The 14,779-nt window shown below is 48.2% G+C and overlaps 1 protein-coding gene across 1 annotated transcript in view; it reads right to left on the bottom strand.

Annotated features, from left to right (window-relative positions):
- Positions 1-1,877: 1,877 nt before the first annotated feature.
- The window catches only part of Mtres1 (mitochondrial transcription rescue factor 1), a 15,488-nt gene continuing 2,586 nt past the window's right edge, over positions 1,878-14,779 (bottom strand). The window contains exons 2-4 of the mRNA XM_031347988.1: positions 10,026-10,507; positions 7,894-7,966; positions 1,878-2,356 (exon numbers count right to left, since the gene is read on the bottom strand). Of these exons, the coding sequence (XP_031203848.1) occupies positions 2,183-2,356; positions 7,894-7,966; positions 10,026-10,495 (717 nt within the window). The 5' untranslated portion in view covers positions 10,496-10,507 and the 3' untranslated portion in view covers positions 1,878-2,182. The remainder of the gene's footprint in view (positions 2,357-7,893; positions 7,967-10,025; positions 10,508-14,779) is intronic.

The following is a 14,779-nucleotide window of genomic DNA, read 5'->3' on the forward strand; positions in this document are numbered from 1 at the left end:
TTTTCCTGGGTTCTCCAAACCAAAGTGGTGAAAGGCTTCAGGCACTTGAGCCCCAAGTCTCCTCTTGGAAGCCCTCCTTCCAGGTGCTAAGGCTGGAAAGTCACAGACAGACCCGAGTGTATACACCACACATACCATGTAGTGTGAGTGTCTGCCGGGCTCTACTCTGCTTCATGTAGATTTAGTTCTTTGTGTGACACTCTCATGAGGGCTAGAACCCTTGTCAGTCTATCCTGATAAGACCCTGTGTGTTTCTTGTTGCTGCCTCACACTGAATTGTTTATTCTCTTGAACCAGGAGTCAAACATTTTCAGTAAAGGCTCAGATACTAAACAGTGCATGCTTTGTGGGTCATAGAAACAGTCTTACCTGTGTGTATATATAGATATACATATGTGTACAAACACAATACAGATATATAAAAGAACATTAAGAAACTGCATTTTGAGCTGGAGAAATGGCTCAGTGGTGAAGAGCACTGACTGCTCTTCCAGAGGTCCTGAGTTCAAATCCCAGCAACCACATGGTAGCTCACAAACACCCGTAATGAGATCTGATGTCCTGGTGTGTATTTATATATAATAAATTAATCTAAAAAAAAAAAGAAACTGTATTTTACATATGTGGGTGTTTATCTGCATGTATGTCTGTGAATCACGTATAAGTCTGGTACCTACAAAGGTTGGAAGAGGACATCGAATCCCCTAGATAGGACTGGACTTACAGTAGTGAGCCACCATGCGGGTGCTAGGAATTGAATCCGGGTCCTTCAAAAGAGCAGCCAGAGCTCTGAACATAAAATGTTAAAGCCATTCTTAGTTGGAAGGCCATTGAACCAGCCTCTCTCTCTTATCTAGCAGCCCTAAAAGAAAGCATTCCAAGCCGGGTAGTGGTGGTGCATGCCTTTAATCCCAGCACTTGGGAGGCAGAGGCAGGAGGATTTCCGAGTTTGAGGCCAGCGTGGTCTACAGAGTGAGTTCCAGGACACCCAGGGCTACACAGAGAAACCCTGTCCCGAAAAAAAAAAAGCATTCCAAATGGAATTAGGGGGACAATTTTATTCCTTCCGGACTACAGAAGACATACCAAAGAGAACCAACACAAGTGTTCACCAAGACGCCTGGTTCTCCTAGAGTTTGCCTTGTCATGACCTGAAAAGTGATTGTGCCTCTGCTGGCTTTGGCCACAAGATGCCTGAAACATAATCCCTATACTAGGGAAATACTTAAACGAACACTAAGGAGCCAGCCAGGTATGGTATTACATGTCTATTCTATAATCCTCACTCTTGAGAGTTAGAGATAGGAGCATCAGCAACCAAAGGCCAGCCTGAGCTATCAGAGACTCCATCTCAAAAAGTAAAACAGGTATGGTAGTACCTGTCTGTCTTTAATCCCAGTACTCAGGAGGCAGAGGCAGGAAGATCCGGGTGGTTTTGAGGCTAGCCAGGGTTACACAGTGAGACCCTTTGTGTCCGTCTGAATAGGTGCAGCCACCATAGATAGACTCCTACGTTTGAATGCTTGGCCATAGGGAGCAGCACTATTAGGTGTGGCCTTGTTGGAGGCCATGTATCACTGTGGGGGCAGACTTGAGACCTTATGTGCCCAGATTATGCCCAGTGTGGCTCACAAAGTCTCCGTCTGCTGATCAAGATGCAGAACTCACAGCTTCTTCAGCACCATGTCTGCCTATGTGCCACCATGTTTCCTGCCTTGACTATAATAGACTGAACCTCTGAACCTGTAAGCCAGTCCCAATTAAATGCTGTCCTTTATAAGGGTTGCTGGGGTCATGGTGTCTCTTCACAGCAATAAACCCCTAAGACACACCGTCTAACAAAAAAACGAAACAAAAATCAACAATAAAACAGAACCCACAAAGAAACAAAACCAATTTATTTTACAGCAGCTCCTGAGGTAGTTGGTGTGGGGAATGCCAGGCAAGCTGTAACGTCTTCTCTGGCCAGGGCCCCTCCAGAATCGGTCTCTGCACGGAACAAGGGGGCGCTCAGAATGCCAGGCCTAGGGAGCACAGGCCAGCGCCAGATGGAGACCCACAGACCCCAGCTTCCACAGAGTGCTCCAGTGACCCCACAAATGACAGGAGAACTTTATTTTAGTAAAAACGTCCTCTTTTTATGCCACCTGACAATTAGGAGGCAGCCTGTGGGAGAAGATGTTTATTTAGTCTTTTTAGGCAGCTTTAAGTTCTTCCACCGTCGCAGCACCACCCGATACTTGTCGTTCTCCGTCTTCTCTTCATAGACCTTTTTCAGGAGAATCCTCATCACCACCTCTGTTCCTGTCTCCTTGTTCTCTCCCGTGAGGAGATCCAACGTGTCACCCACCTTCACCTGAGGAGACAGGGAAGCAACCTTTACTCCATTCTGGGAAACCTAGGCCAATTCCAACAGCTCTGCTTTGCTTTAACGTGCTGGCTGTCAGAGAGGAAGAGCAAGCCAGACAGCCCTGACTCCTTTGAGGCTGTCACCCTGGTTCTGAACTGCATGGTGGGGTTGGCACAGAGGCCAGATGGCAGGCAGCAGTGGCCTTCCTTCGTGAGACTGGCCTGAGGATCATCTAGGCTGAGAAGGCCAACAGTCAGGTAACTGAGGGAGTTCTGGGACGAACCTGTCTGTCTGGGCGACACTGGGAAAACACTGAAAAGTGGGCACAGCCTTAGTAAGAAGATGCCAAAGAAACCGGCACTGAGTTGTAGCCAGGATGCCCTAAAATGGGATGGGACGGTTTCAGAGACACCAGTCACCATGGTTGACTGCAGAACATTTAAAGTGGAGCCACAACTTTTCAGTGTTGGCTGCCCCATGAGAGAGACGCATGGAGAGACCAGCTTCAGACCACAACGGTGACCAGCACACAAGAGGAGAGTTGGCTCCAGGGGCTGAGGTCAAACTAACCTTACCAGAGGGCTTGCTGCTAAAGCTTGTTACCTCCAGGGCCCGCTGCAAGGACTCAGTCTGTGCTGAGCACATGGGAACACCTGGCAGATACGTGATCTACATAGCTCATTAGAGAATATGGCCAGGAACTCAGGAGGGGCTCAACACAGCCTGGCCACATGCTGCTGTTTTCTGCCAAAATATAAGCCAGAAAGAGTATGGTGCTGCCCCCCAACTGCTTCTATTGACCTAAAGCAACTCATAAATGGGACTCTGTTGAAGGGACTGCTCGGTGGTTAACAGGGATCACTGACCTTGCTGCCTGTAACTGCATTTCCAGGGGACATGGCACCCTCAGCTGGTCTTCCGGGTACCAAAGCACACACATGGTACACAGACATACACGTGGACAAAACACCCATTCACATAAAATAAGTTACTTAAAATTTTTAAAATAAGTATGATAAGACAAACATTCTTGCCTTCAAGCCTCCCCTTCCATAAACAAACAAATGCACAGCTTAGAAACTAGCACATTTTGTTCAAGTTCACTTCCATCTTTTAGATTTATTTATGCGTGAGCATTTGCCTGCATGGATGTCTAGATGCCATGTGCATGCCTGGTTCCCTTGGAGGTCAGAGATAGAATGGATCTCTTGGAATTGGATTACAGGCAGTTGTGAGCCACTATGTGGTACTGGGAATTGAACCTGGGTCCTCTGCAAGAGCAGCAAGCACTTTTAGTTGCTGAGCCATCTCCAGCCCCTAACTTAAAGTTTTCTAAACCATTTATTTTGAAGTGTGGGGCACACGTGTGTGGACACTGAAATTTAACTCTGCAGAGCTGGCTCTCTCCTTCACCTACACGGGGTCCAGGGATGGAGCTTCAGTTATCAGACTTGGCAGCAAGCGCCTCTATCTGCTGAGCCATCTAACCAACCCAAACATTTACTTTGGCTGCATATGGCTGCTCATGCCTATAAACCCAGCTGAGGCAGGAGGATTGCTCCAGGTTTTTAGTGAGAAAAAGTTTAAAAAAGGAGGAGACAGGAAAGGAGGAAGAAGAGGCGGAAGAGGAAGAAGAAGAGAAACTCCAAGAGAGTATAAAGGGGAAAGGAGGTCAGGGGTGTGGGGTCCAAGAGAGGTTAATGGAGAGAGGTGAATACAATCAAAACACACTGTACGCATGCATGAAAATGCCACAATAAAATGTTATTATGAATAATTAATATGTGCTAAGAAAAATGTATTTAAAAGGGAAAGGAAAAAGAAAGTGATGGCATTTCTTCCTTCTAGGGCTCAGATAATGTTTCCTCTTAGCTCAGCTGACCCCTGCCTGAGAGGGGAGTTTAAGACAGGGTGGGTGAGTGAGCTACCATGTCAGAGCAGGGTTAACACAGCACTGGACACTCTGGACCCCGCCTAGTTTACAGAACACAAAAGCTTTGCTCAGTGGCAGTGGGGGAGCAGGGGGACTGAGTGCAGCACCAGACATGCTGGACCTCAGGGCCTGTAGCCAGGCACTGGCGCCGTGGAGCAGGGTAGGGAAGCAGGTGTGCTTTATTTAGTCCCATCCAAAGCCTGGTCCTCTCAGACACAAAGCAGAACTGGCTGGGGTTAGGGGGCTGTTCCAAATATCTACATTTCAAATCTCCGCTTAGCTGCAGTTTCTATGGCTACCAGGCCTTCTGGTAACAAGGCAGTCGAGTGTTAACACTAGCCCCTGCCTTTGCTGACCCCCAGGAGAGTTCTGGAAAGTGGCTGAGACAACAGAACACCCACGGCAAGATGGAACGCGCAATCAGGCTGCAGTTAACACCACCTCAGAGCAGGGAAGACAGGCTTCTGGAGTTTGCAAATGAGGCTCCAGCCAGGACAGGTGTCCAGAGGCAACGCAGTAGAGAAGGCAGCCCAGCACAGTCCAGAAAGAACAGAGGAGGGTGGAGAGGCCCATCTGGAGCGCCATTTTTGTGCAGTTCGCTGAACAATGGCTGGCGGCCGGTCATCCTGCACCTGCCAGCCCAGCCTAGGTTATCAGAGCTCCCTGGCCTCCACTAACGGTTGAGACAAGAACGGAGGCCGTCTCCCTCTGACTGTCCACGCAGGCAGCAGCAGTGGTCTGCACGATTCCCCAGGAGCAAGCACTGAAAGTCTCAATGCTCACCGATGCACACGTGACACACTTCACGTTCCACACACCAAGGCAACTAGAGGCAGGGAGCTCAAATCCTGCCCTAGCAGGCCTTTGGAATATGAAAGGGAAATACCAACCACCCTTCAAAACTGTCTGCCTCCTCAGTACCCCTCAGTGCTAATAGGTTACGCTTCTAAGCCAGGGCCATAGGGTTTAAGCCACCCTCTATCCCCACACAGGTATCATGTATCTCAGGCTGGCCTCAGATTCTCTTGGTAGAAGGGATGCCCTTGAATTTCTGACCCTTCTGCCTGCTGGGGTTAAAGTTTTGCTGATGCTGAACCCAGGGCTTCTTTCACATGCTCGGCAGGCACCCTACCTGGGGAGCCACGTCCCTAGTCCTGCTTTCAAACTTTAATTAAAGATTTCTTACATCTTCCTTATTGAGTTTTGTTAAGTGATAATCTCATGGTTAAGAAACAGGGTAGAACATCCTTTAATCCCAGCATTCAGGAGGCAAAGGCAGGCAGATCTCCCTGAGTTCAGGCCAGCCTAGTCTACATAGTGAGACCCTGTCTCAGACACACAAAAACCTCATTATCTGTATCTCAGAGGGATGGTGAGGCAGCCCAGGCAACGCCTGATGACCTGAGTTCCGTCCCTGAAACCCACGTTGCGGGTTGGAGGGAAAGAAGCCACTGCTTCACACTGTCCTCTAACCTCCTCCTACATCCATGCTGTGATGTGTATGTCCCTACACTCCCCGACTACATACATACATACATATATACATATACATATGTATATATATATACATATACACACACACACACACACACACACACACACACACACACACACACACATTTTTTTTTTGGTTTTTCGAGACAGGGTTTCTCTGAGTAGCCTTGGCTGTCCTGGAACTTCTATCTATAGACCAGGCTGGCCTCGAACTTAGCAATCTGCCTGCCTCTGCCTCCCAAGTGCTGGGATTAAAGACGTGCGCTACCACCGCCCGGCTAAATATATTTTTTAAAGGTGGAAAATAAAAGGAATGAAGGAAATGAAAAGAGGAGAGCCGGAGAGGAGGCTCAGCAGCAAGGCGCAGCTGTTGCTCTTGCAGACTTGGATTTGGTTCTCAGCACTCACACAGCAGCTCACAACCATCCTTAAATCCAGCTCTGGGAGACTTGGTACCCTCTTGTGGCCTCTGTGGGCAGCAGGCACAATTATGCACATACATATTTACAGGCATTTATATACATAAATTAAAAAAATAAAATTCAAAATTTAAAAGATATGAAGAAAGTTACTACAGGCTGGAGAGGTGGCTCAGCAGCTAAGAGCATCCTCCTGCCAGCTGCCTGTGGCTATGGCAGGACTGTGGTTTGGTTCCCAGAAAGCACTGTGGCTCACAACCAACCACCTCAACTCTAGTACCAGGGGATCTTCTGACTTCCATGGGAACTGCATGGGCATGTGCACACAAGCAAGACACTCAAACACAAAGAATAAAATACATTTGAAAACTTAATTATCCCATAATAATCTATTCAAAATATATGGAACAGATACTAACATATGAATACATTATTTTGTTTTACTAAGATATAGTCTCGGCTAGCCTGGAACTAAATGAGCTGAGCAGACTCGGCAGGCTGAATCTGTGGCAGTCTTCCTGACTCTGCCTTCCTGTGTGTGTGTGTGTGTGTGTGTGTGCATAGTTTATTTTAGAGACAGGGTCTCATGTTGCCCAGGCTGACCCAGAACTCCTGACCCCCATTTCTCCATTTTCCATGTGCTGGTTTACATATGTGCACTAAAAACTGTGTTTAACAGAATTTTACTTTTACATGAGTGTGTATATATATATGTGTGTATCTGTGTATGTGAGATAGAAAAAATGAGAGATACACAGACAGACAGACTTGTTATAAAGCAAATATTGAAAGTACATCCTTTTATCAGCTGGGGTTTTGTGTGGTTTATTTTTTGATGTGGTCTCACTGTGTAGGCTTGGCTGACCTGGGACCTATGTTCTGGCCTCAGCCTTACACGAAGTGCTGGGATGACAAAGTGTCACCACCCTGGCTCGACATCTTTCAATCAGTAGCGTGAATATGGACTTTTTGGGAAATATGAGGCATCTTTTTTGCCGGCTGCCGGTCAGAAAGCAGAGCTCCAGGGAGAGCAAGCTTCTGCTGAAGTGACTGGAGCCACACTCCTGCTCAGGCGACGCCACTCAGCCAACCTTCCTCTTTGTCATCTACTTGCCATGATTCCATGGGGCTAATGTTAATACCGCAGACATCTGAGTAAGAATGGCTGCAGTCCTGAAGGAGGCTAATTCCAAATTCTGCTCAGATCTCAATGGCCGAGAAGAGACAGTAGCCTGTAGGTGGTTCCCATCAGCATGACCAGGACCTCAGAGGACCTCAGAGAAGGCGCCAGGGCCCACAGGGAATCAGGGGACCTCGGAGAAGGTGCCAGGACACCCGGAGACTCAGAGGACCTCAGAGAAGGCACCAGGGCCCACAGGGAATCAGAGGACCTCAGAGAAGGCACCAGGGCCCACGAGGAAGCAGGGGACCTCAGAGACGGCAGGCACCAGGGCCCACGGGGAATCAGAGGACCTCAGAGAAGGCTCCAGGGCCCACGAGGAAGCAGGGAACCTCAGAGACGGCAGGCGCCAGGGCGCACGGGGAATCAGAGGACCTCAGAGAAGGAGCCAGGGCCCATGGGGAATCAGGGGACCTCAGAGACGGCAGGCACCAGGGCCCACGGGGACTCAGGAACAGCACTAAGTAGCAGAGAAACAGGCAGGGTCGTGGGCTGTCATGGTAGCAGAGTAGCTTACCGTTCTGCTTTTCTTCCACAATTTTTCCCCATTCAGTCTGAGTTCACCTTTGTAGAATGCATCTTCTATTTTGCTATTAAAAAGAAAAAAAACACTTACGATTGAAATACACTCAACGATCACATCACACAGCTTTGAGAAAAACAGCTGCTGTTAGCGCATACTCAGTGAGTCCCCACAGCACCCTGCACTTGAGAGAGTCACAAGGTGAAAGCGGCCATCACTGTTAGATGCGTGTGCATCTAAACAGGGGAGACCAAAGGGGACTCCTGATTCTGCAAAGGCTTGCTGCTTCTCAGGCAGGTGGCTGTCGCTTGGGGTTTTATGCTGGTTTTGGAAGCAACTGCATGGCAGTAGTTCAGTGAGTCACAATGTTCAGAATGAGTGGATATTTCACTTGGCACTCAGAGTGAAAAACCAGGCACCACACCTATGGAACTGCCCATGTGCACCAAGGGCAGAGTGATTCCCATCTGACAGCCATTCGCCTCTGACTTTAACCCCCTGGTGACCAGAGGAAGATAACAGATGCGACCTTTCCTTCTGGTGACCTGACTCCAGATGACCGCCGTCTGGCTCAGCTTAACACAGGGAGCAGCCAGCATTCAGGCCCTAGAGGAGTTAGTCAAATGTTAGCCAGCGACCAGCAACCCCATCAGGATGCTCAAAGCAGGGGCTATAGTCTTTTATGTTCTGTGGATTCAAACAGTAAAGTACACAATTAATGATGCCACAAAAGATACAAATTACATAAGGAAATCTTGAATTTGCTCTTACCTCATATAGACCCCATCAATGACAGAGAACAGAGAGTGAACAAGCCACTGGGTCACTACCAGCACCCAGCAGAGAGGTGCACTAAAGGACCCCAACATCCACCCTTCCACCTCTGTGCAGGTGCTGCATGTGACACGGTGTTTGTCGCAGCTCAACTCCACACACGCAGAGCCTACTGAACACTAGGCCTAGGCACAGTGCTCTACACAGACCTTAATCCTACCTGCTTAGACCTGTATCTGGCACTTGGGAGGCTGAAGCAGGAGGATTCCAGTGAGTTGTAGGCCCGCATGGGCTGCAGAGTGGTAGTGTGGCTTTAAAGGGTAAAAGAGGGGAGGGGGTTCAGAGGTGGAACCCACAAAGCTGCAAGGACAGAAGCAACTTCACAATGCAGTCTTCTGATCTACACGACAGGGTCTGAACACCCCGCCTGTCACGTGGTACCTTTTAAAAAGGACAGCTGTTACCATCTTCAGAACCTGCAGAAGGCTGCTCACTAGGAGTCTGAAACAAGAACCCAGCCTCTCGGTATAGAGTTCAGGTCGGCTTAGAACTCTGTCTCCTGACGCAGTCCCACATATGCTGGGACTGCAGGCATGGCCCAGAGCTCTAGGTCGGACTGCACTCTTTTGTGTGCATCTTTGAGAATGCGTGGTCATAGTGAGTCTGTGTAGGCCAGAGGACCTCAGGAACCCGCTCTCTCCCGCTCCTTTCTGGGATCAGGCACCAGAGTCAAGTCAGCATGTCTATATGCAAGCACCTTTATCCACTGAGCCACCTCAGTGGCCCAGAGACTGCCTTCTGGTTTATAGTGTGAGTATGTGTGTGTGTGTGTGTATGAGTAAGTGACTATGGGTCCAAGTCTGCCATGGCACATGTGTCTGTGACAACTGTGTGAGTCACTTCTTTCCTTATTCTCTGTGGATCCCAGGAATTGTCAGACCTGATGACAAGTACTCCCTACCCACTGAGCTAACATGCTAGCCCCATGACCTTCGTTCTTAACAATCGACCACCTCCTACTCCTCCGGTTGATTCTGGTATGGACTTTCTCATGCTGCAGTATACAGGAAATCCCAGTAGTTTTCTGTAGCTATGTATTCTCTCTCTCTCTCCCCCTCTCTCTCTTTTGGTTTTTCCAGACAGGATTAAAGGTGTGCGCCACCTCCCAGGGGCATGCTTTCTCTTTAAGAGGTTATTATACTGGGCGGTGGTAGCGCATACCTTTAATCCCAGCACCTGGAAAGTCCTTTCACATCTGTGGTTATTACTCCCCATGACAGAGGCCAAGTGACTGGCACATGGCATCACACCAGGCAGGCAGGTCATTCCCAGCGGCATGTGAGGATACTCACTTTCTCCCAGTATCAAGGCCCGTCTTCAGGATGACGTCGTACCGGAAGGACTGCACCACTTTTTCCAGGTCTTTGTAGTCCTTGACCACACCAGGCTCACCCTCCAGCTCCTCCTCCTGCTCGCTCCTCTCAGGGTGACTGGTCTCCTCATCCGAGTCCTCTTCGTCTGCATCTTTTTGCAGGGTCTTTTTAGTAGACTTTTTGGAGTTTATATTGCTTTTGAGTCGTATAGAAAATGGCAAAGTACATTCTGGAGATACTAAAAGCTCTGGGAGTCGCAGAGAGAAAATGTTGCGGAAAAGTGTTTTATAATTTGATGTGTTTAACTTGGTACTGGAAAAATACAAGTACTGGTTCCAGGAAGTGCAAAGTTTGTGTGACGATGTCCCCCGAATCGCACCCCAGAGTCTGGCCCAGGCATCTGGCTTCCTCAGAGCACCTGTGAGCAGTCTGACACTGGGCACGGCCATGCTGCTCAGGACCTGCAAAGCAAAACAGTCGAGCATTGTCACAGTGCGGTGCTGTGGAGCTGCTCTTAGCACAACAGCCACTAGGTAACTAGCACTGCGCCTCCACCACCCCGTGCAGGGCTGAGAGCCATGCACACTGCAGGGAGCGTCCTAGCTGCAATCAACCTGCTTGCTAGCACGACTGTCTCAGGGGTCCCTCGAGGCACAAAAACTACGGAAAACACTGGTTCTTCCTCCTCACTCCAAATAACTCTGGGTATTGATTACGACTGAAAAATATTAACAGTAGTTATTAATGGTTTGTTTAAAAAAAAAAAAGGCTGGACAGGTGACGTACACCTTTCATCCCAGGACGCAGAGGCAGGAGGATCTCTAAGTTTCTGAGTTCCAGGCCAGCCTGACCTATGGGCAAATTCCAGGCCAGCCAGGGCTACACAAAGGAATCCTGTCTGGAAAAACAAGAACACAAACAAACAAACAAACAAACAAAGGAGTTCATGGTCTCCGATGAGGAGACCAGTTACCCTGAGAGGAGCGAGCAGGAAGAGGAGCTTGAGGGTGAGCCTGGTGTGGTCAAGGACTACAAAGACATGGAAAAATCTACAGTGACTCTCCCAACCTTATTTCCACCTAGATCCCAGTAAATCAGAGCTGGCAACGTGAGCAGGACAGACAGCTCTGCACATCCATGGTTCGCATCTCCTTGCTACTGTTTAGTAGAATTCTACAAGAGGGGGCGGAGGAGTCTGAAGCCCACAAACCAGGCAGTCATTTCTAGATACCCTAGAGAGCAATCAAATCCTAGTTACTACAAATGCAACAGAAACCATCTTATTACAGCACTGGCAGGTCTCCCAGAATAATCACAATGTAAATGGCTCGCTCACTCTTTTCTTTCTTTCCTTCCTTCTTTCTCCTCTCATCCATCCATCCATCCATCCATCCATCCATCCATCCATCCATCCATCCATCCATCCATCTATCTATCTATCTATGTGAGACAGAGCCTCTCTACTTAGCCCTGGCTGTCCTGGAACTCCCTACATAGACCAAGCTGCCCTCAGATAAAGAGACACACCTACCTCTGCCTCTTGAGGGATGGGATGAGAGGCATGTGGGACCACATCAGGCCAAGATGGTTTTAAAGACCATGATTTTCTAATGAGAAAGGATTTCATAAGCTTAAACACATACACATATAAAACCTGACAAACTGCTCAGCATTCTCCTCACATTTGGGGTCTGAGACTCACGTCCTTTACTTCTTTGATAATGTGCCTCATGATTTTCCTTCCTAATTTCCATTAATTACAAGGCTGATAACAATGTCTGTGTGGCTCACAGACCACACACAGGTCACTACTCCTTCTAGCTTTTGTTACTCTTTAGAGTGTAAAGTCAGCAAGCAGCCCAGGCTTGGCTGATTCCACCATCCCTGGCACCCCAACTAAATCCTAAATGACAAGAATTTCAGGGCTCATGGGGTTTCTGGCATTTTGCTTTGTTTTGTTTTGCTTTTTTTTAGGTACTGTCAAAGCCAGTTGGGTCTTCTTTTTTGAATTTTTCTAGCTTTATTTATTTTATGTGTCTGAGTGTCTTGCCTGCATATATTTATGTGTACAATGTGTATGCCTGGTGCCCTCAGGAGTCAGAAGATGCTGATGGATCTCCTGGAACTGTGAGCTATCATGTGCATGCTGGAAACCCAGCCCTGGTCCTCTGCAAGATCAAAAAGTGTTCTTAACCACAGAGCCAACACTCCAGCCCCTTAATAAAGGAAAAATAGAGAGAAAGATAAAAATAAAATTGAAAAGTTAAAAAAGAAAAACTAGACACTATATATTACTTTATTTATGCATCTATTTTGGCTGCGTGTGTGTGCACCTACTGCATGCCTTGGACCAGTGGCAGTCAGGAAGGTGTTCCATCCTGGAACTGGAACCAAGATGACTGTGAGCCATCCTATGGGAGCTGGTAATGGAATGGAGACTCTGTAAGAGCAACGAATGCTCTTTTTTTGTTGTTTTGGTTTTTTGAGACAGGGTTTCTCTGTGTAGCTCTGGCTATCCCAGAACTCATTTAGTAGACCAGGTTGGCCTTGAACTTAGAGATCTGCCTGCCTCTTCCTCCCAAGTGTGGAGATTAAAGGCGTGTGCCACCACACCTGTCCCTCAACAGTGTTCTTAACCACTGAACCATCCATTCCCAGCCTCTTGTTTTGGCTTTTGAGACAGGGTCCCCTACTGAAGTGCAGGCTGGTCTGGAACTCACTCATAGACCACACTTGTATCAGATGATGAGTGATCCCTTTGCTTCAGCTTCAGAGTGCTCAGATTACAGGCACAGGCACCGCGTCAGGCAAGAAACAATAATCCAATGCATTCCCATTTAATAGAGACTTACCCAAAAAAGAACTTTAACTTTGTTGACTTAGAATAAATAAAGGAGGAGGGCTGGAGAGATGGCTCAGCAGTTGAGAGAACTGACTGCTATTCCGAAGGTCCTGAGTTCAAATCCCAGCAACCACATGGTAGCTCACAACCATCCGCAATGAGATCTGACACCTTGTTCTGGTGCATCTGAAGACAGCTAAAGTTACTTACATATAATACTAAATAAATCTTAAAAAAAAAAAGAATAAAGAAAGAAAATGGCATATTTCTACACTGGGGATGCAGCCAGTTGCGGACGGTTTGCCTAGCATGTACAAGGCCCTATTTAGTCCTAGCAATGTAAACTAAAAGGAAAAGAAAGTAGTGTATTCTCTGTGCCAGAACAGCAGGAGCTTGAGATGTTGCGTTCATGGACACCCCGCGGAGAGCAGATGTCTAAAAGGAGGGCCTAAAAGGCAAGGGAGTGGGAGGAACTGCCACTTCACCTGAAAGTCCCCAGCAGCACCTGGGTGGGCCAGGTGAGATGGCTCAGCAGTTAGGGGTTACACCAACCTGGCCTGACAGCCAGAGTTCAATCCCCAGAACCATGTCACCCGGCCAGCCTAGTGATGATGGTGAGCTTCAGGTTCAGTGGGAGACCAGTGTCAAGGCACTGGGGTAGACAGTGATGGAGTTCTAACGACCTCACCTAGTTTCCATCTCTCTCTCTCTTTCTCTCTCTCTCTCTCTCTCTCTCTCTCTCTCTCTCTCTCTCACACACACACACACACACACACACACTCATTTTGTTTTCCTTTGGTATGGCCTCCTGACTGTCCCAAGTCCTCTGCCACCCTTACCATTTGTCCCGTTCCAGATTCTGGTAGCCCCAATACATCCTCTGCCTTCGCCACCCCACGCCTCCCTTTCGAGGTAAGGTTCCATGTATTCTAGGCTGCTTTCAAGTCACCAGATTAGCAAAGGCTGCCCTGGAGCTTCGGGGCCTCCTGCCTTGGCCTCTAGTACTGGACTTTCAGGTATGGATTACTATACTTGTACACCTGAGCGGAGCTAGCCCAGAGGATGCACGCTTGCCGTTTGTTAGAAAGGCCTACTGCCAAGCTTGTGCCCACGTGTGTCTGCGAAACTGGACTTCAGCAGAGTTCCCCCACATTCTCCAAACTTGGAGAAGTGACCCGCTATACTGAAACTGTGATCTTATTCACACTGAACACCTACCTAGCGTTTCTCCTGGAAGCCTGTCATAGTTGTTGGGGAGGAATTACACGCTTCCTGCGTGATGCCAAGGTAGACCTGTAGATAACACCAGGCCTGGTTTCCTTCTTTTTGTCCAGGTGTCTCCCTTTTCCTCATTTTGCTTTATAAACCCATGTTATAATGAATCACAGCTGTGGGCATGGCTATACGCTGAGGCCTACAGACACAATGACCATACCCAGAACCAGACTCTTGATGTCAGACCTGCTGAACCTGGAGCCTCCCTCATTTGTTAACGTAACGTCACCTGTCTGGTGACTTGAAACAGAAAGAAGCGAGTGGTTTTTCATTCTTTCTTTTCAAGGCAAGTTCTCGTTATATAAGTTGTCCTTCAGTTCACAGCCCCTCTCCCCAGGGCTCCCACACGCTGGAATCACAAACATGTCACGCCATGTCCAGCTTCTCATGACTTTCCCTACTGCCTTGCTTTGAGACAGGGTCTCAGGTAGCTCAGAATTCTCTAGATTGCCCTGAAACTTTTCTGCCTCCCAAGGGCTGGTGACTGGAGACTACAGGTGTCAACTCCTGGATAGTTTCTTTATTCATCTCAATTACTGTTGTGTATGTATATGGTGTGTGTAAGTCAGGGTGCCGGCATTACATGCGGAGGGTCAAGGGCATCTCTCAGCAGTCA

This window comes from Mastomys coucha, unplaced genomic scaffold (genome assembly GCF_008632895.1).
Source record: "Mastomys coucha isolate ucsf_1 unplaced genomic scaffold, UCSF_Mcou_1 pScaffold3, whole genome shotgun sequence".
In the NCBI taxonomy this organism is placed as follows: domain Eukaryota; kingdom Metazoa; phylum Chordata; class Mammalia; order Rodentia; family Muridae; genus Mastomys; species Mastomys coucha.